Genomic DNA, 24,155 nt, shown 5'->3' on the forward strand with positions numbered 1-24,155 from the left:
TTAAAAGGTTCATTGAATAATACTAGAATCTTCAAGGGGACTAGCAATCTGTGAGCTAATTTTATATATACTGGGTGCGTATAATCAGTTACAGACCTAAACCACATACAATTTGCCTATAAAACATTCTTTCCAAAAACATGCAGAATTTGGTACCAAGTGAATTCTTAGGACACCACGGACAAAGAGATCGTGGCTAAGAGTATTTTTTTTAAGTTCATCATTATACCATTTCAATTAAAAGATGATCCCATGTTGTGGACTGCAGGGAGTGCTAAAATGTGGAACCAGCGTACTGGCTTTTGGTGTCCCTCTATCTCCTAAAGCTTTTTCTCCGCAAAGTTGCCCTGAGATTTCCCCAGACAGCATCCCATGAACCAAACCTTTCCTGAACTCTTTCCTCTCCACTTTTTCAATGAAAACTACTTTTTCCTATGTCCCATTCTCTCAATGCCCTGAACTTTACTAAGAAACAATATGGTAAGCTAAAACTTGCTTATTTTTAATGCATATTAACATGCTTATATGATAATAGTAATTAACATGAAATAGCAATTTGTGATTATTATAGCATACACATATGTATGCACCAAATGTCATATCTGTATATTTGACAGACTCCTAGAAAAAACTACCAACTCAAAAGCTTAATTCTCATGGTGAGAATTATGGGTACCAGGGATAGGTGATTAAAAAAATATTCCCAAGTAGGCAAAACTTTTGGTTGAATTCTCACATCCTATTAACTTTGCCTTTCAAAACAGAGCATTTAAAGTCCTTCGACGTCTGACCCTAATCTTCCTTTTTGGCCTCCTATTCCATCACACCTCCCCCCGCATTCATTCTAACAATTTCTAGCATAGGATTCCCTCTTCATGGAAAGCCATTCTCCCTCTTCTTACCTTGAGAAAATCTCAAAGTGAGAAGCGCCAGCCTGCACACTAGGCACCTCTTCTCGCAGTCCAGATCCTCCTCGTCATCCCTTCACTGTCTTGTCTGTGCCTCTGTATTAGCATTTACCACACTATAGCCGCTGTTGTATCAATCTGTCTCCCCATGTGTGCTGCAAGTGTCCGGAGGGCAAGCATCATGCCTTCTTCATCTCTGTATTTCCAAGTTTATAAAAAACCACCTGGAATGTATGAGATACTCAACAATTCTTCCTGAACAAATGTTGAAGTTATAATTCCTGTATCATGTTTTGACACCTTTACAGTAGAGCTGGTAATTTCAACAAGTATCAGACCTCTGAGGGCAGGGACTTAAACTTATATTTCTGTATTTCCAGTGCCCATAGAGCACAGAGCATCAAAGATACCCTGATGGATGGCTGTGTTGTTGATGCTGATGGTGAGCTGTCACATTACTACCCTTCAAAATACATATATGTCATTGAGCTCTTCACTGGGGGAAGAAACCAAACAAACGAAAACAATGTATCAGAATCCACGCATTGAAAAGAACTCCCAGGATGGGGAGTTGATGAAATTGGTCTCCTGGAAAAATCCGGTATCTCAAATTCAAAGACCTCAAAAATAACCTCCAAACCAACACGCCACTAACCACACCAAAAACACAAATGACGAAGTAGTGACAAAACATCTGATCCCTGCTTCTTGTCAACTAACCAGGATGTCTGGAAGATGCACCCTACACCCAGCGATGTTATTTTCTTTACATTAAGGTCTTTTGTATTGGAGAAACTGTATCAGGAAAAGAAAACTGGTTAATTGTGAATAGTACCAAATGAGCTGTAATGGAGGTGCTATGAATGTAAATCAGTGAAGCCTGATGCAGAAAACAGCAGCATCTGGGCGTGCAGCTTGCAAAGTAATGAGACTGTGATGATGCGCTGGCAGCCAGCTTTGATCACTTCATCTTGTTCAAGGCACTGGCCTCCCTCCCACCACTCCGCACGAGCACAGAAAACCATAACGGATCAGAGACTGATCCCCCTCTCTCTTCTCCTCCTTGCAAACACACCCCTTTTTCAGAACTGATGGTTTCATAGTGGGGAGCCCAGCATAAAGCAGGCCAAGAAAGCTTCTACCGTATGAAGTGTCATGTCTGAACACATCAACAGTAATTGGCAATTCATTTTTCATCCTAAAAGCAGAAACAGGCGTACGCTACCTTCAAACTCCCAATCGTAAACCGTGCTGAATGTGCCTTCTACACAGACAGCTTTGCTGAGATCTACACCAGTGGCAGGCTGGTGGACTTCATAGTCTCCACAGATGGGTCTGTCTCACAAATAAATAGGTATTTGTGTAATCTCAGAAGCACAAGAGAACAAAATGAAGAGAGAATGGCAGCACATTAAAAAAAAAAAAAAAAAAAACCCACCACACAACAGCAGCCCTTAGCCTTTCTTGTGTTAATACTGTAATTGGCAAATAGCTGACTTCTTTGTGCTTGTAAGGTCCCTAGGAAGTGTGTTTAACATACTGAAAAAGGAGCTTTTTAGTCCTTGAAAAGGAGTATAAAGCCAGATGTATCCCTCCCTGCACAGTATTTCTTGCCAGCCTCATCCAGAAACAGGAGCTGAAGTGACTTGTGTGAAGGGAGCCAAGAGTGAGAACTCCCTTTAATGAGCACATCTATCAGCTTTCAAGGGACGCAGATGATTACCAGCATTTAGATGTACACACTCACAAAAGGAACATGGCAATTTAACTGCTGGCTGGTGCATGAGAAAGCACGTAAGATAGCTGAAGGCAGCCATGTGAGCAAGTTGGGGATGCTTGGCGACACTTTTACATGGGAACATGTGTGCTTTCATTTCAACATGTAGGGAAGGGCCAAGATGCAAGCTTTCACAAGTTTTCAAGCATTTTGCCAGGACTCGGTACATAGTATGAACAAATTACTGCCTAAGATTATAATATTAAAAAGTACCAGTGTTACTCTACAAATGTTTCACGTACAGATACTGCCTATAAAACCCCTTTATCAAAATTTACTTTCAAAACTTAACCAGGCCTGGGACTTCCCTGGGAGAAGTGGTTAAGAATCCGCCTGCCAATGCAGGGGACACGGGTTCTATCTCTGGTCTGGGAAGATCCCACATGCCATGGAGCAACAAAGCCTGTGCGCCACAACTACTGAACCTGCGCTCTAGAGCCCGCGAGCTGCAACTACTGAAGCCCACGTGCCACAACTACTGAAGCCCACATGCCTAGAGCCCATGCTCCTCAACAAGAGAAGCCACCACAATGAGAAGTCCCTGCACCACATCAAACAGTTGCCCCCGTTCGCTGCAACTAGAGGGAGCCTGTGAGCAGCGACAAAGACCCAACACAGTCAAAGATAAATAAATAAAAATAAATCTATAAAAAAAAATTATAAAAAATAAACTTAACCAGGCCTATCTACAAGACTCTAGGCTAACAAGGAGATGAGTATAATAGGCAAACATAATTTAATGGGGAGCGGGGGAGACTTATTCTTAAGAAAATAAATAAAATAAAGCAAAGGTTTACTCCTGTATCTGTAGAGATCAAGCATACTGAACGAACAGCCCTGACTCTGAGATGAAGTTTTCAAATTCTAATAAGAAAATATGATTATGGATAGGATTAGAAATCACAGGTTTCTTAAGACTGTGATTAAATTGAAGAAACTTATTTTACCTGGGACAAATTACAGTTAGAAGTTGGGTATTCCCAATATTTTGGACATTTTTTTTCCTAATTAAAATTAGGAAATTAGGGTATTTTAAGATTAAAAAATTTTAAATGTACTGATCTTAGGTGTTCACATTGTAGTAAAATTGTATATATACCTGGCTAACTATTACCCAGAAAAACAAATATTCTCAATACCTCAGAAAGTTCATGTGTCCATTTTCAATCAAGTCCCCCTCTATCCCCATCAACTACTTTCTGATTTCTATCAATATAGACTAATTTTTCCTATTTTTGAACTCCACATAAATGGAATCACACAATGGGTACTGTTTTGTGTCTGGCTTCTTTTTGCTTAACATAATGTTTCTGAGATTCAGCCATGTTGTTTCATGAATAGTTTATTTTTTTTAAACTGCTAAACTCACCGATGACCATATGGGTAGTTTCTTTTTGACTACTATGAATAAACCTGATATGAACATGTGTACAAATCTTTCTGTGGATGTATATTTTCTTTGTTGTTGGGTAAATACCCAGATCTGGAATTCCTGGGTCATAGAGTAAATGTATGCTTAAATTTATAAGAAACCACCAAACTTCTTCCAAAGTGACTTTGCTCTTTTATAACTCCCCAACAGCAAAGCAGGAGAATTCTGGTTTCTTCACATCCTTGCAAACAATTAGTATTGTCAGTCTTCTTGATTTTCATCATTCCAGTGGTTTTAATTTGCAATTCCCTGATAGCTAATGATGTTATTAGCACTTTTCATGTGCTAACTGGCCATTCTTGTATCTTCCTTTGAAGTGTCTGTTCAAGTCTTTTGCCCATTTTTTTTTAAACATCTTTATTGGAGTATAATTGCTTTACAGTGTTGTGTTAGTTTCTGCTGTATAACAAAGTGAATCAGCTATATGCGAACGTATATCCCCATATCCCCTCCCTCTTGCATCTCCCTCCCACCCTCCCTATCCCACCCCTCTAGGCAGCCTCAAAGCACCAAGCTGATCTCCCTGTGCCATGCAGCTGCTTCCCACTAGCTGCCCATTTTTAAAATTTTCTAAATGGTGTCTTAAGATGACCAGAACCTTTTAATCATGATAAGGTCCAAATTTATCAATTTTTGTATTTTGTTTGCTTACATCTTAAGAAAAATGAAAAGAGCCAGAAGTAGGAATCCTTGATAGACTGACACCAGGAGAGATGATTTGGAAATTATACATTCAAATGAGCAATGGGAAGACAAATTCAAGTACGATTACCCTGAAAGTTCTGGTTTCTATTTTAGTACCATGGTTTTACCCCAGAAATAGTGGCAACCCTAAGTTTATTATCTGGTTGAGAGCAGGGAGGGTTGACAACATTTGGAATAGGCTTCCCAAACCATGGAGTGATGAAACAAGTAGGTATCACCATATGGCGGAGCCTATACAACTTCCCAGAGACTATCCTGAGAACTATCACTTTTATGCATAGATAACTTCTTTGATATAATTTTTACCATACTTAAGGCTCTATAGATGGTTAAACTGTGCAAATCTGACAAAAGAAAAGAATTAAAAATCTACATCCTACAAGTCTTCCTGGACGTTTTTAGAAGTGGCAGGTCAGTCAGATAGTAATTAACTCTAATTGGCCCCCCCTACAAGCTTCGATGCTTTCTATCTGTAGCTGAGTGGCACTCAAAAAGCAAAATAACTTTTTCTCATCTATGAAAACATCAAAGGAAAATTTTTAAAAATTATTTCCAACTGGATCCTTTAAAAAGTAAATGAACTCTTGCTGGAATCAGCAAGAGGAAAAAACTTAGTAATCCCAGTTAGAAGTATCTTTGGGGAACTATGAGCTGTGTAGATAATTACTCAAATAAGCAAGGATCAATAAATTCTAAAATACCATGCACCCTAGAACTCACAATGTTCTTGTTTAAATATTATGATACAAAGAAAGAAACAAGCTATCATTTTGGCAGAAACTTCATTTATCTAACTAATAGTGTGCAATTAATATTTCATATAACCATGTAGGATAATGCTGGATTCTGAATGGATTGTATTGATTAAGGAAGAAAGTTCAATGCTAATGTTCCTATAAGGGAAAATAGAACGATTTGTTATCCCACACAGAACAAATCATGAATTCAGGAGCTTATGGCCACTAACCTAAGGGCTGCAACAAGACTGATTTTGATAATTTACATGAAACACATAAATAGATTATATTAAAGGAAAGAATATGCCCAGAGTAACCCAAACAAACTCCAGCTGCCACCGCTGAGACAGGGAAGAGAATTCCAGGTCATGGATTTAAGGTAGGATGTGGCCAATCTGGCCTCAGTGGCTTGTATCACCACTTGAGGTTCCTTCACTTACTGTGTTGAAGTGATAAGGAAGTTTCCACTGTGACCCTCTTGACCTTGAGACCAACTGCACATGTCCATGCAACAGCAGCAGTGTGTGTTCTATTTTGTGCAACAGATAATACTGTCTTACGGCTTACATCCCTGTCCTGCCCTTTCAGTCCTATATTCCAATCAACTTTGCCAGCCTGCCCTGCCCCCTTCTGAAGACACCTCTGGACTGAGTGGAATGCTGCGAGCAACAGTCAAGAGTCAACAGTCCCTGCTGCTTGTACAAGGTGGCTGTACCAGTTTGCATTCCCAGCAGCAGAGACAGAGAGAGAGAGAGAGAGAGAGTGAGTGGTGGTGGTGGTGGTGGGGGGGGGGTGTCCCCTTCTCCTCCGCGCTCTCTCCAGAATTTGTTACTTGTGGACTTTTTGATGATGTCCATTCTGGCCGGCGTGGGCGGCTTTGATTTGCATTTCTCTTGATGGTTGGCAATGCTGAGCATCTTTTCACGTGCCTGTTGGCTGTCTTCTTCGGTGAGGGGTCTGTTTGGGTCTTCTGCCCATTTTTTGATTGGGTTGTTTTCTTGTTGTTGGGCGGTATGAGCTGTTTGTGTTTTAGAGATGGAGCCCTTGTTGGTCGCATCATTTGTGAGTGTTTTCTCCCAGTCCGAGGGTTGTCTTTTCATTTTGTTTGTGGTTTCCTTGGCTGTACAGGGGCTTGTGAGTTTGACTGGGTTCCATTTGTTTGTTTTTGCTTTTGTTTCTATAGCTTTGGGAGACTGACCTAGGAAAGTGTTGCTACGATTTATGTCGCAGGCTGTTCTGCCTGTGTTCTCTTCTAGGAGTGTTATGGTGTCATGTCTTAACATAATATAAACAACAAACAACCCTACACTTCTAAATAGGCAATTATAACCAAGTGTATGCAGAAATGATACAGGTGGAAACCTAACTCACAAGTGGTATTATGATGTTTCTTGGCATTTACTTCTGTTACCTTAGAGAATAAGTATGTAGACTAAGGCTAGAGCTCCAACTTTAAAGAAATAAGAAGAAACTAACTAACTAGACAGATCTGATTACGAGGGCTCTAATTTTAAAGGGGGGGAAAAGACACTAATCGCCTAAGGTTTCCTTACAAATCTAACCAATTCTACATGCCCGTCGTAAGAAATGCTGTCAAATCGTGGTGTATTCCAATGCAGGTCTCACTTGCCTTGGAACTAATCTGTTGCTTTGGGGGGTGTAGGGGAAGAGAATGACCCACACGGCTTCTTAGTTTGAGAGGCGGCAGGCTGCTCTCCACATATCCCCTGATGAAGGACAGAAGGGGTGGCCATACCATACACAACATAACTATACAAGGCCAGTTGGTGTCTTACAACTAAATAAAACTACTTCGGTCCATTTTTAGATGAAGATCAACGACAACTTTTTTTTTTTTTTTCTTTTTCAACTTTTAAACCTTCTCAGCTTGAATGCCCTAAAGAGAATGGCAGCTAAAATTTACATTTTACAGATGGAAGAAAAAAGTCAAAGGTGGAATAAATAACCTGCCTGAGGAACTGGGTGTTCTAAATAACTGAGACTTTGTTTCAGCCAAATGGGTATTTGCTTTTGGACAAACTCTAGTGGGTACATGAAATACTGTGGAAGTGGACATAGGTGAGGTGATGTTTAAAACACAAAAACAACGAACAACCCTATACTGCTAACTAGGCAATTATAACCAAGGGTATGCAGAAGGAGTACAGGTATATTTACTTTTTTCTAGAATTTAGCCTCTTCAATTGCTAAGTCTCTTACTGAATAATCAAGACGTTGCTTGGCTCTAAGGACCGTAGGGAATAAAATGTCACCACTGCAGCTGCTATATTTCCTGCTCACAGCCCTTCAAATTAAAAAAAGGGGGGAAAAGGCCCAATACAAATGCAGAATTTAATTAGTTAGTAAAAGCCCCAATCCTTGCTCGAAGCCCTGTTCTTCCTGTAATATCGCATTCTTTTCTCCTTATGTAAACTTTTCATTAGGGAGAAGACATCTTTATAATACAATAACTCGAGCTATACTGTAACTGCTGGTAACGTAACTCCTGCATTAGAAAAGCCAGCATGTTCAAGTAATGTTGTTTTAACACAATTTGTGTTCAGCAGAAACGAAGTCAACTTGGTCATTGAGAATTTGATCAATGTGAATTAGTGTCTTACTGAGATAAACCATTTGATCATTTAGAAACTGATCAACGAGAATCAGAGATAAAACATTTATCATGTACATTTGGTATATCAGAGCCATTCACAGAGCACTAAAGTAGGTTATAAGCAGACATCGATAAGTGTTAGAGACAATGTGCAGGGAAACTGTCAGCTGCAGATACAAATACATGTCCGACAGTATATAATTTTAATCCTTTTGATAAGGCAAGTTACTCAGTGAGGCAGCTGGAGTCACTGAAAAATTATAGGAGCTCAGCTTTGGAAAACCTGGAAAGAAGCACAGCAATGCTGAAACACTGCAAACTTTGGAAATAAGTTTTAATTAAAAGTTTAAGCAGAATGGTAAATAACATAAATTTACTTGGCTAAACTTCTAGAGGAGTTTTAAGACTATTAATCAGAGTAAACTTTGTACCTGCAGGACAATTAGTTCTATTAATCTAATATTTCCAAATTGAAGTCACATTGACATTCAAGCGCACTGGCTTATGCATCTAACAGAATTATAAATTTGCCAGTCAAAACCTTATTTAATTATCTTACAGCCAATTAAGCAGGATCTTTAAACACTGTTGCTTAAAACTGTCCATAATCCACATGTGTAATTACAGAGAACACGAGAAACACCTGCTGATACCACTGGCGTGTCATCCTGAGCTTCACTAACTCATTCGTAGTGTAGCTACTAAAATCACACACCCTAAAGAGAAACTAAACAGCACTGCCAGTCAAAGTGAAACCCTAATAAAACCAAGAACATTTTAAAGAGAAAGAATTTTACACTGAAGCAAACCTTTGACTATATAGTGATACTTAAAAAAGCCATTTTATCTGTAAGAGTTTTGCATAGCATTACACAGATACTCTACAATCACCTAAACTCCTTCCACAGGGTAACTAATCTTTTAATACATTACAAGGATAACCCAGGCTTCTTCCATGAGCCTAAATTTATAAGTCAGGTTTCAACAACTTCGTTCAAGGATAAAAGTGAAAACCCCTTCTAACGTCTGGCCCACCAAGGAGCATTACCAGTATTCACATCCAATTTTACAGAACCATACTCCTTTACGAGTGCGTCATCTTTCAAAGATACTGAAGCCAAGTTGAAAAGTTATGCCTCTAATAAAATCAGTCCAAAATATTTTTGAGAGATCTATGCCACTTCCCATATATATTTTTATGGAAGGTAGAACTGGCCACTTCATCATCTAAAGGAAAACATGGGAGTGAAAGTTCAATCGTCTTTGAACTGCTTTTGTTTGATATTACATTGTCTTCACAAGGTTTACGATGCCTTTTGCTTTACATGTGCTTGATGTTTGTTTTATTTTTTATTTTTTTAATTTTTTTATTTTTTTACCGGTACGCAGGCCTCTCACTGTTGTGGCCTCTCCCGTTGCGGAGCACAGGCTCCGGACGCGCGGGCTCAGCGGCCATGGCTCACGGGCCCAGCCGCTCCGCGGCATGTGGGATCTTCCCAGACTGGGGCACGAACCCGTGTCCCCTGCATCGGCAGGCAGACTCTCAACCACTGCGCCACCAGGGAAGCCCCGTTTTTATATTTTAAAAACAATTTGTGTGTGCAGAACACTATGGTAACATTTCCTTTCTGTGGGTGTGGTATATGGACCCCAATCCACTGAAGGCAACTGGATTCTGATGCTGACTAAAACACAGAGCCCCTGTGGCACACTGTCCGTACACCCCTTATTCTGTCTGTACATCCTGACGGCTCTGACACACACCCCTTTTGGGGCTGTCCTGTCATGAGAGCTTTATATGCTGTCTCCCGGCTGGACTGTGAGCTCCCCAAGGGTCAGAACTCTCTCCCTAAGGTTCTTTTGGGAAGGTTTAACATCATCTAGATTTCGTTTGGAACCAGATACAGAAATCTCCCCTATGGTGCATAGTTTCATAACATGAGTTGGACACGATAATAAAATAATAATATCATCATAATAATACATAATAAAAAATAAAATCTAATATTTATTGAGCATTTACTTTGTGCTAGACCTGTGCTAAGCACTATCAATGTAACATTTAATATAACATTTCACTTAATTAATTACCTACAAGTTAGAATATAAGGATTAATACTGAACATAATTTTCAGTAGCTGAGTTATAACATGGTACTACCACCATATAACTAACTCAGAACTAACACCGTAACTTGCTCTATTTAACAGTTAATAACAAAGGGTGATAAAGGTGATATGAAGTGCTTATAAGGACTGTTTCAGTTGAGCCGGGAAAAGAAAAGGTATATCTTTTGAATAAAAAGCTAGATGTAAAACATACATGTATCACTGGATTTACCCAGTGATTTGGGTTTTATAGCCAAAATTTTAAAGCTATTTTGGAGAAAAAGTTCTTGCAGGAAAATAAACAGCACACATTCTTGATCCCAAATTACTTAATTTTCATTGAAAAAAGAAATAGTAAGTTTTAATAATTTGATATTTATTAGGGATACAATTATCTCATCACAGTAGAACCAACTGTGGATTTCTAAAAAGCTTTGGTTTATTAAATCTGTCTTATTTGTGCCCTCCTCTGACGAGCTCTAAGCTCCACACTGATAAGACCCCACCTATCTCCTTCATGGCTGTATATTCAGAATGCAGGGGAGGGCATGTTGCATAGAAGCACTATGAATGAATGATGTGTTGATAAAATAGGGGAAAAAATTCCAATAAACCTAAAGTGTTTTACTGGTTTACCGCCAAACTATAAAGTGAGGGACTGAAGTGTGGGTTAATATTTCAGCCTCCCTAAAATAATTCCATTAGCTATCCTGCAGGAGGCCCCAATGTAACTGCTGTTCATCACATGTGGCCTCAAATGCTCAGAGCATTCTTTATTCTTTCTCTTTACAGTGATTTTATGTGACCCCCTATCAGGTGTATAATAGTGCCCTTGAAATTGCAATTTAAAAAGCTTCCATCTCCTGTAACCAAGATGTATCCAAATGAATCCTCCCATCAGATAAAATGAACTAAATCCTCCTCAAAGTCCTTCAGTTTGCTGTCCAAGAGGAACTGCTGAGTTCAGCCCTGTCAGGCAAGGGAAAGAATATAGTACTCTGCCTTGCAAAAGACTGAAGATGTCATGATTACATGAGGTGCTCAAGTTTCTCAGGAGACACAAAATTCCGTTGAGGAATCTCTGTGTCTTCAAAGATGGTGAACATCTCTTACATCCAAAACACTATCACTTCCTTGGTGTGATACTAATGAACTCAATGCAAATCAAACTACGATACTCTAGGAAGCTCAGGCTAGCAGGTAGTAGCTGAAAAAAATGACAGAAAGGCGAAAGTCACTTTCTGAAAAAACTAGCTTTGAAATTCCTGGGTTTTTGTTTGCACTGGAGTTAGCCAAACTGCAAGGTCTGAGGGCAGAGTCCCCAAGACTGTCCTCACTTCTAGTATCATCTGCAAGTTCAAGGGGTTCCCAAACCACCCTAAGCTTGGATAATTCGATAAAAGGACTCACAGAACTCACTAAAGCTATTAAACTAAGAGTGATGGCTTATTATGGGAAATGATACAGAGAATCAGCCAAAGGAAAAGAAACCAAAGTCTGAGAGGTTTCCAAATGCAATGTCCCCACTGTCCTCAGGATGCATTTCCCTCCTCGTATCACTGTGTAACAAATGCAGAGTAGTATCAACTAGAGACGCTCACCCAGACTTTAGTGTCCTGAGTTTCACTGAAGCCTCATCACACATCCTTGCCTGACTGACTGCCCCTGGGGCTGAATTCAGCCTTTGGCACCGGGCTGATACCACATGTCATAAGGGGCCCATCATGAGTAATAAGACATTTCTTTCACTTGGGAAATTCCAAAGGTTTAGAGGTTTGTCCCAGGAGCTAGGTACAAGGGCCAGAGCTCACTTTGGGAAAGGTCAAACTGTTTACTACACCAGACTGGAGAAGGATCTAATAAAGAATAATACCTTCTAAAGATAAAAGAGAATGATGCTGCTGAGGCTCTGCTTAAAACTAAGTCCAAACTACAGGTCCATGCTGTCTTGGAGAAGGTAAGTCATCATGACTTTTACTTTTGTGCTACATGCAGCCTCCCATTCTGCAGTAGGCTAGCCCAGGCTGAATGACATGGCAGCTGGGCATGGCTTCAGAAGAGATATTCTTTTCATATAAAATCAGACCTCTCTCTATGAAATTCAGCTTCCACCAATTTTCCAATAAACTAAGCTCATATTTCTGTTTCTCCTTTATCCCTTCTATCTAAGTGTTATGGGCTGAACTGTGTCTCCCCCAAAATTCATATGTTGAAGTCCTAATGCCTGGTACTTCAGAAAGCAAATTTGGACAGAGGATTTTTAAAGAGGTAAGTAAGTTAAAATGAAGTCATCAGGATGGGCCCTAAAATCCAATGTGATTTATAAGAGAAGGAGATTAGGACGCAGATGCAGAGAGGAAGACCATGCAAAGACAGCCATCTGCAAGCAACGGAGAAAGGCCCCCGGAGAAACCAAGCCTGCTGACACCTTGATCCTGAACTTCCAGCCTCCAGAATTGTGAGAAAACAAACTTCTGTTGTTTAAGCCAGTCAGTCTGTGGCAGCCCTAGCAAACTCGTACACCAATTAATCACTAATTCATGTCTAATCTCTCAGTGACTTTTGTATCCATCTCCTCCTTTTCTCTTTCACTTATACAGATATCTCATCTGCTATCTCTGGCTTTTTTTTTCCCCCGCACACCTCCAATCAAACCTCACATCAACTATCAGACTGATTCCTAAAGGATAACAGAAATTGGGGTACTCACCTGGTCAAACACCTTCCAATGCCTTCTGGTTAAATGAAGACCAACTTCTTAGCCCAGCAGCTAATGAATGACCCTACAAACCTTTCCAGCTGTATCCTGCACTAGTCTCTGTGAGTCAAACCACTGCTCTTAACTAGTCTGTCTGTCACCCAACTACTGAAGATGTTTTCGTTTTGAATACCTTTCCTTCCTGACTATTCAATACTCTTCTTCAAGCCTCAACTAAAAGACCATCTTCTTTATAATGACTTCATAGATCATTCTAGTCAGAATTGATCTCCTTTAACTTAAATTTTAGTTATTTGTATAGCTATCATCTTACAAGGAAGAAAGACCCAGGGTGCCAAGTCAAAGGTTCTCACAGTACAGAGACCAAAGGTTTAAAAAACACTGATTTAACATTAACGAGAAGGATAAAAACCTAACTTAGAGAATACATATGTAGAGTGCCTTTTAAAACCAAGTCTATCCAATACCATATCTAAATTCTAAAGATAGCACATTAACCTTTAAGAGTGAGATTTATGGCTCATTTTTAGAAGGCCTTTCCCAACTGCCCCTAAAGAGATAATTCACTAAGGAAGACTAGAGGTTTCGGTCTATTTAAAGATACCTCAAACCATCTTTTTAAAAAATCTTTTTTTTAATCAACATTAAAATAACACCAGTATCCATTACCACACAAACTGCACTATAGCAGCAAGTAACAACATTCTACCTTAGGGTTTAATCATTTTATCAAATGTTTATAAACATGCCAAGGAAGGAGGTCTGAGCCCAATGCACTCTTTCAACTAAACCCGTCACAGCATCTTTCTGTGCTTCACTAATTTGCACAAGTGCGACTAACAGGGGTTACACAACAGAACTATTTATATACTCAGGAAAATTCTGAATGATGTTTTCTTACCTAATGTGAGCACTGGAAGCAAAGGGAAAGTACAGGGCTATGGGTCGCAGACACTTTGATCCATCCATTACAGAACGTTCATTTAAACATTCCAAGGATTAACACAGGTAGCAATTTAACATCACCCTCATAATCAAGGGCAAGGTAAAGTCTGTAATTTAAATGCTTTCAAGGTACATGTGAAGAAATGAAAACAGCTTAAATGAGAGAAAGGCAGATACCCAAATTTGGACATGCCCATCATTTTATGATACACAAGTGAATGATTTCTGTGTTTCTATTAATAGAGATAGCAATTTAACATCACCTTCATAATCAACGGTATCCTATCTTATATAATATTCCAAATGAAAATTCTATCACCATTGCTTTCAATTTCCCCGAGTTCATAAAATTGAGTTGCAACACACTGTCATCAAATGCCCATTCCTTGCATTTGAATTCCGCTAAAGCAACATGGATCCAAACACATTTCCAAGTATTCCAGAGGGCTAACGTATCAAAGAGCTAAAGGTGTATTTTCATCTTGTCAAGAAGGGTAAATAATGATAATACTATTAAAAACTTACTTGAACTTTGCTTCCACCTCCTCGGCAGCTTTCTGGTATTGCTCAGTGGTGACTCTGTAGAACTCTGAGCTCTGTGGATAAAGATCGATAGCAGAGTTTTCACTATCCAAGAGGACAAAATGTGTGCAAGACCTACGATTTCAAAAAAATACATAAAATCTTGTGTCGGCCACTCAAGCAGTAGAGGAAAGATTTCTTGCATGGTAGCATGAATACTTACAAAAATACATGCAAAGCTACCCATTTAATAACAGTATAGTTGTCGGTATGCAGGCTGTAATTAAAGAGTCAATGTTCACAGTTGTAATTCATCATTATTTGATCCTTCTGAGAAAACTCCTAACACATTTTTGAAAGATTATTTTGATCTCCCTTATTTGGAATCCACCACTGCAAGATCAAAAGACATTTGTATTGAATATGATATTCGCACACCATACTTACCTATTATTCCAGTGGTCATCTCCATATGACCACAAGAGCACCAACATTTATAACAAATTAATCAGTAAGAACAGGGGTGCAGATTCAGGTAATTTTTATTAAAAAAATGTTTCAATATTACATGAATGAACACATAAGCAACATACATCAAGTTGTAAGAGCAAAGTAATGCCTTTCCTGGGGCAGCAAAATTAAAAATGATCCATTCTGGCTAGCTACTGTGAAACCTGTCTTACGGCAGAGGGTGGCCTAAATGACCCTATGGGCCTTCAGACTCCATGAAATACCCTGCAAAATGCATCACAGTGCAAAGGAACAAAATGCAACAGACCCCAAAATGCGGTCGACTGTGCCCCTTCATTCCCTAATCACTCAGGTTTCACATGCATGACTTGGGGTAGTTTATTTTTTAATAAATCATTGTTGGTTGGTAAGAAAATGAAAATGAAATCCTCTTCACACCAGTGACCCCTTTGCATTTAACAGTCTGGGTTGCCCAATGACAGTCACATCCAGGTTTGTTGGATGTAGATAAAATCAATAGGTATGTGATTAGACAGCAGACTCAGGATGGCTGGAGCAATGGACAGGTCACCATTTGAGATGATGAATGGCTCTCGATCAACCTAGAGTCCCCTATGATGCTAACATTTACTATAATCTTATTTGGGCTGCGATTTATCTTTCTTGCACCTGATCAATAAAGATGAACAGAACAGTTGTTAAGGATCGATTGTGATTTTTATCATTTTCAAGCACGAAGGTGTATTTCTGACATGAAGACAATATTTACGTGTACTGCTTCTGCATTTTTTTAAGACTGCAATGTGAGTGATCAACTGCACCAGTCCATGTGCCGAGGAGTTTTAATTCACTGGTAGGTCTCGAGCTATCAAAAAGCCATTTGTCTCCTCCGATATTTTAACTTTAGGTGGTGTCACTCCTTCCTATCAGTTCCACTTATGAGGTTTTTCTTTCCTTTAAAATACACACCAGTCACAACTCGCTCTTTTGCAATGTTTGGTTTCAGCTTTTCTTTGAACGCTTCTAACAAAGAGGGCAGCAAAAAGGCAGTTATAATGGACCACTAACAATGATGAGAAACTCCCCATATTACTACGATGAACTGTCAAACAGGCATTATGTTACTGAATCATCTATTAAAATGCCAGCAAAACAAAATATGTTTGCTCATTTTAAACACTGAAACTGTAACGTCTGGACAGAGCCAGGACCAGACTAAAAGATCTGGTCTCTGGTTCTGTTCAGTGACCCTGAGCAAACAACCTCCCCCAGCTTCCGTTCCAGCGTTCCTAATCTGTAAAATATGGATGACACTAGCCTTGCTTATGTCTGCCAAAGCTATTGTAGAAATCAAATAAGATAGGCAAGAGAGCTAAGAAACCTGCTCAGTGTTTTTGCAGGGTAAGGTTAACATCCAAATAAAAGAATTTTGGAGGAAAAGAACTAATTTGGGCAATTCCATTCTGGGTACAAATTCAAAATTGTCAATACAGAACGATACACAAAAGGAAGACTTCTGCCATAATAGAGAGAGCTCCCTTCTGCTGTGTAATGCCAAATGTAGATTAAATTGCTAACTTTGTCAAACTTTCTCCTTCAATGTTAAACACACCAAAAAAAACCCTGTACCTGTGATGCCTGCAAACCTAGAATATAATTTCTTAAAGTTTTAGGCTTATCTATGCTCCATATTTCTAGCTCAGTGACCAGTTTCTGACACTGCATAAATGTAACAAAGTCCCCAAGAGGCAACACCATATAACTAAGAAAACAAACACAAATATGCCCAACATCTATATGAAGACAGTGTTTAATTCATTAAGTATTTACTTATTCATTCAACAAAATTTTAAATCCTTATTATCCCAATAAGTCCATCTTGGAGAACTAGATCCTCAAAAAGCTTTCCATCTGCTACAGGAGAAAAGAAAAATAATTATAATAAAAGGTCACAAATGTTAAGCTAAAAGTGGTACATAGTGTTAACGGAGTTCAGAAAAAGTAGAGATCTCTTTTGACCTGAGAAAATACTTTTAAAAATGAACAATTATGCAAAAAAACAAAACAAAAACCCCAAACCAACAACACTCCCAATATGTCTGCCAGCAGGAGAAAGGATAAATATATATTGAGTATTCATAAAATGGATATCTATCTATACAGTGATGAAAAAGAATGAATCAGACATACATGTGGGGCAAAAAAAGCAAGTTGTAGATATGATACAGTACAATGCAATTTCTGTTACTTTGGATGAAAAAGGGCAAAAAAATGAAACAGGATCAGTAAAGAGCAAATTCTATGGATTATCTCTAAGTGGTGGCAGTTATGTGTGGGTGGTAAAAGAGGATGCGAGGGGCAGAGTGCCATAAAGGAAGGGAACAGGGGGACTTCAGTGCACTGTCATGTTTTCAAAAGTGAGGTGTGGTACCCATCCAGTTGTTACACTGGTCATAAATACTTTGTAATACATACAAAAATTGTGTTCCTCCCTCCCCCTCACTCCCCAAAGGTGCTAACAACAACGACAAATGCTTCAGTAGAACTAGAACATAAAAGTACGTGTGGGGAGGTTAGCTGAGTGGAGATAGATTCTTAAATGCTAAGCTACTGCAGACTGTTTACACATTACTGAACAAAAGTACCTTTTCCTCAACTTTGTCTTAGGTAATCACTTTAGACTTACAGAAAGGGGGCAGAAATAGAAGAAGGTTCCCGTATATACTGCACTCAGCTTCCCTTCACGGCAGCACCTTAGATGATCATAGTACAATGATCAAAACTAAGAAGCTAACAATGTCACAATACTAGAGACTAGCAGCAGCTAAATTACAGACTTTACTTGTAGTTTTCCAAATTTCCTTCTTTTCCTAGTCCAGGATCTAGTCCCGGGCCCTGTGTGGCGTTCAGTTGTCACGGCTTCCTTGTCTCCTCTCATCTGTGACAGCGCCTCAGTGTCGCCTTCTCTTTTATGACCTCAACACTCCCGAAGAACACGGGTCAGATGTTTCGTAGAATGATGCGCAATTTGGGCCTGTGAGATGTTTTCTCATGATTAGACTGACACTATCATGCGTTGTAGGGAAGGATACCACACAAGTGACGTGCCCACCTCCACACACTGCATCCCAGGCTACATTACATGACATCAATAGATCGTTTGACTGGTGCTGTTGATCTTGACCACTTGATTAAAGTGGTGCCTAAGGGTTTCTCCACAGCAAAGTTACTGTTTTTCCTGTTGTAATCAATATCTTACAGGAGATTCTTTGAGATTATGCAAATACACTGTTTCACCTTAAACTTTTGCCATCAGTTTTTTTGCATCCGTTGTTTGCAGAAAGGATTTCTGTGGTGTTCTAACGGTGCATTAATTTCTAAATGACATTACTGCATATTTAGACCTTACTGATATAATGACTATCTTCATTGACTCTCTTGCTCAATATGAAAACAGGAGCCTCAGAGAAAAAGCCTTCAAACACAAAAATCTTCAAAGAGTGGGTAGCTATTCTTAGAAAAGTATAAATTCCCTATAGCCTGATTAAGAAATATGGAACAGGAGGTAAACACGGAGCTACAGAGGGGCAGACCTGAGTCAGGCAAAGCGCGCCCGCCTCCCCTATTCACTGTCAGTAACTGAGAGGGCCTAGGTTTGCACTGTGGGAACCTCCCTCCTGCTACACAGGTCAATCTTTATCACCGTAAAGACGTAACTGTCCACTGTCAGGAGGAAGAGGCAGACGGGCTATTACAAGGGTTGGGAAAAAGGGGGAAGGGGTGAGTGGTTTCAGATGCCCCTTTCAGGGGTTGCCTGAGCTCCAGATCCAGGTTTTCAGGAAGTTGCCCCAACTCCTGCCCTTCTATCCTGTGAGCCCTTGGTAAAAGGAATGGGGACCACCCACTTCAGAACCATCTGCAGAGCTTGTGAAACTGCAGACTCCTGGGCCACACCCTGAACCACTGAGGATGGGGCCCAGAAGCTGCAAGCTTAGAAGCATCTCAATGACTCTGAACACACACTAAGTTTGGACACTACTGGGTTTCTAGAACAATGAAAGGATAATAAAAATTACTGTTTAGCGTACCATTCAAAGTGAAAAATCAGTGTTTTTGAAGAATTATGGCAAAACTATTTTCCACAACTGAATATAGTTACAGTTTTTACAAAGATGCTCCAAATTAGGGAGTCTGCTGGTACTGTCCACAAGTCACTGATGGACCCAAAACTGCCCAAGAGCTCTGACTCTTGCCTTCCACTGCTGCAATGTTCTTCCTCTGAACTGGTACTCACAGGCAGCAGAAGTACCGTAATTTTCAGAAGCGGTGCTTTCGTCATCTGTGTTGTCTTGAGATGGCCATAGGTTGTACATGCTGCTACTTTTGTTTACTAATTGTAAATTATTGTTACTTTAATGTCATCCTTGTAACTAAATTTGTGGTTATTTGGTTAACCAACCCTACAGTTTGTAGTGGTACATACTTACATGATTTGTATTTTTGTCTGATCATTTTCTATAATAGTCAAAATTTTAAGACCTGTGTGGTCAGTGTTTCTAATAAGTAACATCCACACTGCTGTTTTCAAAGAAGATGGAGATATATATACAGACACATACACACACACACACACACACCCTCCAAACACTGTTGCATTGTAGACAAGTGGTATGAGAGAAACAACCTGGTGAGAAGACCTTAAATAAAGAGACTCAAAAAGAAGTGGTGGAGGAAGGTGCCCGTGATCTGACAGGGGGGCCGTTCAATGAATGATCACTGCTTTGGACACCGCCACATTAGTTCTATGCCAGTGAGGTCCTTTACAACCTAAAATTCAAGAATTCTTCATTCATATTCATTCTGCATAGTTTCCTGCTCCATCAATGGCAGGAAAAATACTTGACATGATTTGTCCAGCAGTAATATGAATTTGTGGCAGGTAAATGTGATTTAAATCAAATATTAAAAGTCTAATTCATTAGTTTCTTCCTTTAAAACATGAATTCTTATTTGATACAAGCATAAAACGTGTTTTCCACCAAGATTCTCTTTGAGAAGGTAGATCTTATAAATTCAAAGTAGAATGACAGTATCTTTCAGTTATTTTAGCACTATCAAAAATTTGATTAAAGGCTTATCTATTTTTTTGTCAAAGATAAGTGAAAGGAGCTGTAGGAGGTGAACTATCTGCAAAATAACATCATTCTAGATCTGGGAGATGTTTCTGTCACCTATATTAGAGGACAATGCATCACTGGAAACAACAGGCATTTTCATTTTCTATATCAAAATATTTTCCATCTAAGGCACCAGGAACCAGTTACTAAATACACAGGCAACAAACTGAGTTACGGTGACTGAATGCTCCACTGAACATAACTTTTAAAACGTTTCATTTAAAACACATGAATATGCTGTCCACGACACTCTGCACTTAGGTGAGTGATTCTTCGCAGAACAGAGAGGTGGTAAAGAGAATGCACTTTGGAGCCAGACTGACAAGTCACAGCTCCACCTTTGTAGAATGGAACACAAGAGCTGTCTACCATCTGTGAAAAGGGGAGGGTAACACTGAAGACCAACAAGACTCTTTGGGGGATTAAATATGATAATTTGTATAAAGCTCTTCAAATACTCTGCAACAACCTAAATGGGCGAAGAATTTGAAAAAGAATAGATACAAGTATATGCATAACTGAATCACTTCACTGTCCACCTGAAACTAACACATTATTGTCAATCAACTCTACTCCAATATAAAAGAAAAAGAAAAAAAGAAACAGTTCAGGCAGTGAGAGAATGAGCTTCTGTAAGCAGCCTTGACATTCCTCCTCAAAACCCTTTAAAAAAAAGAGCAAAATCTAGCAAAAAAATAAATATATAAATCCAAAAAAAACCCTCTACAAATAATAAATGCTGGAGAGAGTGTGAAGAAAAAGGAACCCTCCTACACTGTTGGTGGGAATGTAAATTGGTACAGCCACTATGGAGAAGAGTACGGAGGTTCCTTAAGAAACTAAAAATACAGTTACCAAATGATCTTGCATCCCCCATTCCTGGGCATATATCTGGAGAAAATGCTTACTCCAAAAGATACATTCACACCTATGTTCACAGCAGCACTATCGACAACAGCCAAGACATGGAATCAACCTAAATGTCCATCAACAGATGAATGCATAAAGAAGATGCGGTACACATCTACAATGGAATATTACTCAGCCATAAAAAGAAGTGAAATAATGCCATTTGCAGCAACATGGATGGACCTAGAGATTATCACATTAAGTAAAGTAAGTCAGAGAAAGACAAATATCACGATATCACTTATATATGGAATCTGAAAAAATGATACAAATGAACTTATATCCAAAGCAGAAATAGACTCACAGACGCAGAAAACAAACTTATAGTTACCAAAGGGGACAGTGGGTGCGGGGGGGGGAGAGAGAAATTAGGAGTTTGAGATTAACATACACACACACTACTATATATAAAAGAGGTAATCAACAAAGACCTACTGTATAGCACAGGGAACTCTACTCAATATTTTGTAATAACCTAAGAGAAAAGAATCTGAAAAAGAACATAAATATATATATATATATATATATATATATATATATATATATACATATATATACACCGAATCACCTTGTGGTACAACTGAAACTAACACAACATTGTAATTTAACTATACTTCAATTAAAAAAAAAAGTTTGTATTATGATGACCTGATATGCATTAAAACTTTACTCAGAGCAATTAAAAAAACACCACAATAAGGACCAACAAGACTCTTTGGGGGATTAAATACGATAACTCATATAAAGCTCTTTGGGGCTTCCCTGGGGGCGCAGTGGTTAAGAATCCACCTGCCAATGCAGGGTACACAGGTTCGAGCCCTGGTCCGGGAAGATCCCACATGCCACGGAGCAACTAAGCCCGTGCACCAAAACTACTGAGCCTGTGCTCTAGAGCCTGAGAGCCACAACTACTGAGCCACGTGCCACAACAACTGAAGCCCACACACCTAGAGCCCATGCTCTGCAACAAGAGAAGCCACCGCAATGAGAAGCCCGCACACCGCAAGGAAGAGTAGCCCCTGCTCACCACAACTAGAGAAAGCCGGCATGCAGCAACGAAGACCCAACGCAGCCAAAAATAAATTAATTAATTAAACTTTTTTTAAAAAGCTCTTTGAATATAGTACCTGGGACAACATATGGTGAGCATTACAGGAATGCTACCCATTATTAAAATTTATTTGAACATTATTTAAACAGTAAAAATAAGTACACAGTGTTTGGTAAATTTTTTCAAAATCCATTTTAACAAAAATTTAAATCTTTTAAAAACAAAAATCTCTTCTTCCATTAAATCAAACATTACTGAATTTCTATTACATTGCTCATCTTTTCTGTTTTTCTGTTCCTTAAGATAAATGGGAACTGTAAAGACAATAGCTGGGCAGTGTTGGGAATGTAACTGGCTATGTAAAAAACAAAAAAAAAAAGTGTGTGTGTGTTTGTGTGTGTGTGTGTGTATACATACACACATATGGTGACACTAACTAGCTCATATAAAAATCAAACCAATAACTTTTGACCTTATCCCAATGAAATCCAATTAACTAAATTAAATAGCAAAGCACTTTAATGTGAGGACTTCCCAGGACCTTTTTACTATGCACTGTAAACCTCCAGTATGAGAAATACTGTTCATGATGACTCCCAAACTGATTTCCTCATGGAACCTTTTTATCACGGATCATCTTGAGGGAACAAAATCCCTTTAAATGGTCCATGTGCAATGCTGATTTAAAGAAAAGTCTAAACACTATTTCAATCCTGCACTTCTTCTTTTTTTTTTTTTTTCTTTTTGCGGTATGTGTGCCTCTCACTGTTGTGGCCTCTCCCGTTGCGGAGCACAGGCTCTGGATGCACAGGCCCAGCGGCCATGGCTCACGGGCCCAGCCGCTCCGCGGCATATGGGATCCTCCCAGACCGGGGCACGAACCCGTATCCCCTGCATCGGCAGGCAGACTCTTAACCACTGCGCCACCAGGGAGGCCCAATCCTGCACTTCTTGATGTGCAACTTTTCCCATCTCAGAGCAACATTTTCTTATGGGTTATTTTTAAAACTAATGTTCACAAGATAAGGAAAGAGTAGAAACTGGCGATATTGGAAAATGATTCCAGAACTGATGATGACCGATGGCATCACTTTTTATTAAGTGCTAATAAAAAAGAAATTGCTATCTTGAATCTTAAAAATTTGAGATAAAGTCCTTTAAGAAAATTATTGCTCACCTCTCCCCTGCTTCCTCACAGCCCTGTGGCAGACTGCAAGAATGGTCACAATTCTTTTTTTTTTAAATTTATTTATTTTATTTATTTATTTTTGGCTGTGTTGGGTCTTCGTTGCTGCACGCGGGCTTTCTCTATTTGTGGTAAACGGGGGCTACTCTTCGTTGTGGTGCACGGGCTTCTCACTGTGGTGGCTTCTCTTGTTGCGAAGTGTGGGCTATAGGTGTGCAGGCTCAGTAGTTGTGGCGCATGGGCTTAGTTGCTCCGAAGCATGTGGGATCTCCCAGGACCAGGGCTCGAACCCTTTCCCCTGCATTGGCAGGCGGATTCTTAGCCATCGTGCCACCAGGGAAGTCCCTGGTCACAATTCTTTACTCTTTTCTATATTCATGTCCTTTGGTGATACTTTATAGCTTTCCTCATCATGAAAGGGTGAAGTCTATTTCCCCACCCCTTCAATCCAGGCTGTGCTTGTGACCTGCTCTGGCCAACAGACTGTGATAGACATGATGAAGTGCCAGTTCTAAACCCAGGAGTCTCTCTTGGAACCCTGCCCAGATGCCACATCAATAAGCCCAAGCTAGCCTGCTGGAGAAGGAGAGACTAAAAGTCTTCCCGGCTGAGGCCATCCTAGACCAGCCAAACCTCAGCCAACTCAGCAAGAGTGAGCCCAGCCAAGCCCAGAACTGCCCAGCTGAGAGCAGCCCAAATTGGTGACACACCTGCAGAATCATGAGGTAAATAAATGGTGACTGTTTGTAGCCACTAAGTTGGGGGTGGTTTCCTATACAGTAAAACTGAACTGATTCGTGCCTTTTCTCTGTACTCTCACAGCACCACAGACTTGTATCAAAGCACTTGTCACACTGTACCAGCAATGCTTGTTCACCTGTTGTCTCTCCAGCT

At 39.6% G+C, this 24,155-nt stretch overlaps 1 protein-coding gene across 1 annotated transcript in view; it reads right to left on the reverse strand.

Moving 5' to 3' along the window:
- Nucleotides 1-24,155, reverse strand: part of CHCHD3 (coiled-coil-helix-coiled-coil-helix domain containing 3) — a 294,459-nt gene that overhangs the window by 46,533 nt on the left and 223,771 nt on the right. Inside the window, exon 6 of the mRNA XM_060108045.1 lies at nucleotides 14,471-14,541. Within this exon, the coding sequence (XP_059964028.1) occupies nucleotides 14,471-14,541 (71 nt within the window). The remainder of the gene's footprint in view (nucleotides 1-14,470; nucleotides 14,542-24,155) is intronic.

Source organism: Mesoplodon densirostris, chromosome 9, assembly GCF_025265405.1.
Source record: "Mesoplodon densirostris isolate mMesDen1 chromosome 9, mMesDen1 primary haplotype, whole genome shotgun sequence".
NCBI lineage: Eukaryota > Metazoa > Chordata > Mammalia > Artiodactyla > Ziphiidae > Mesoplodon > Mesoplodon densirostris.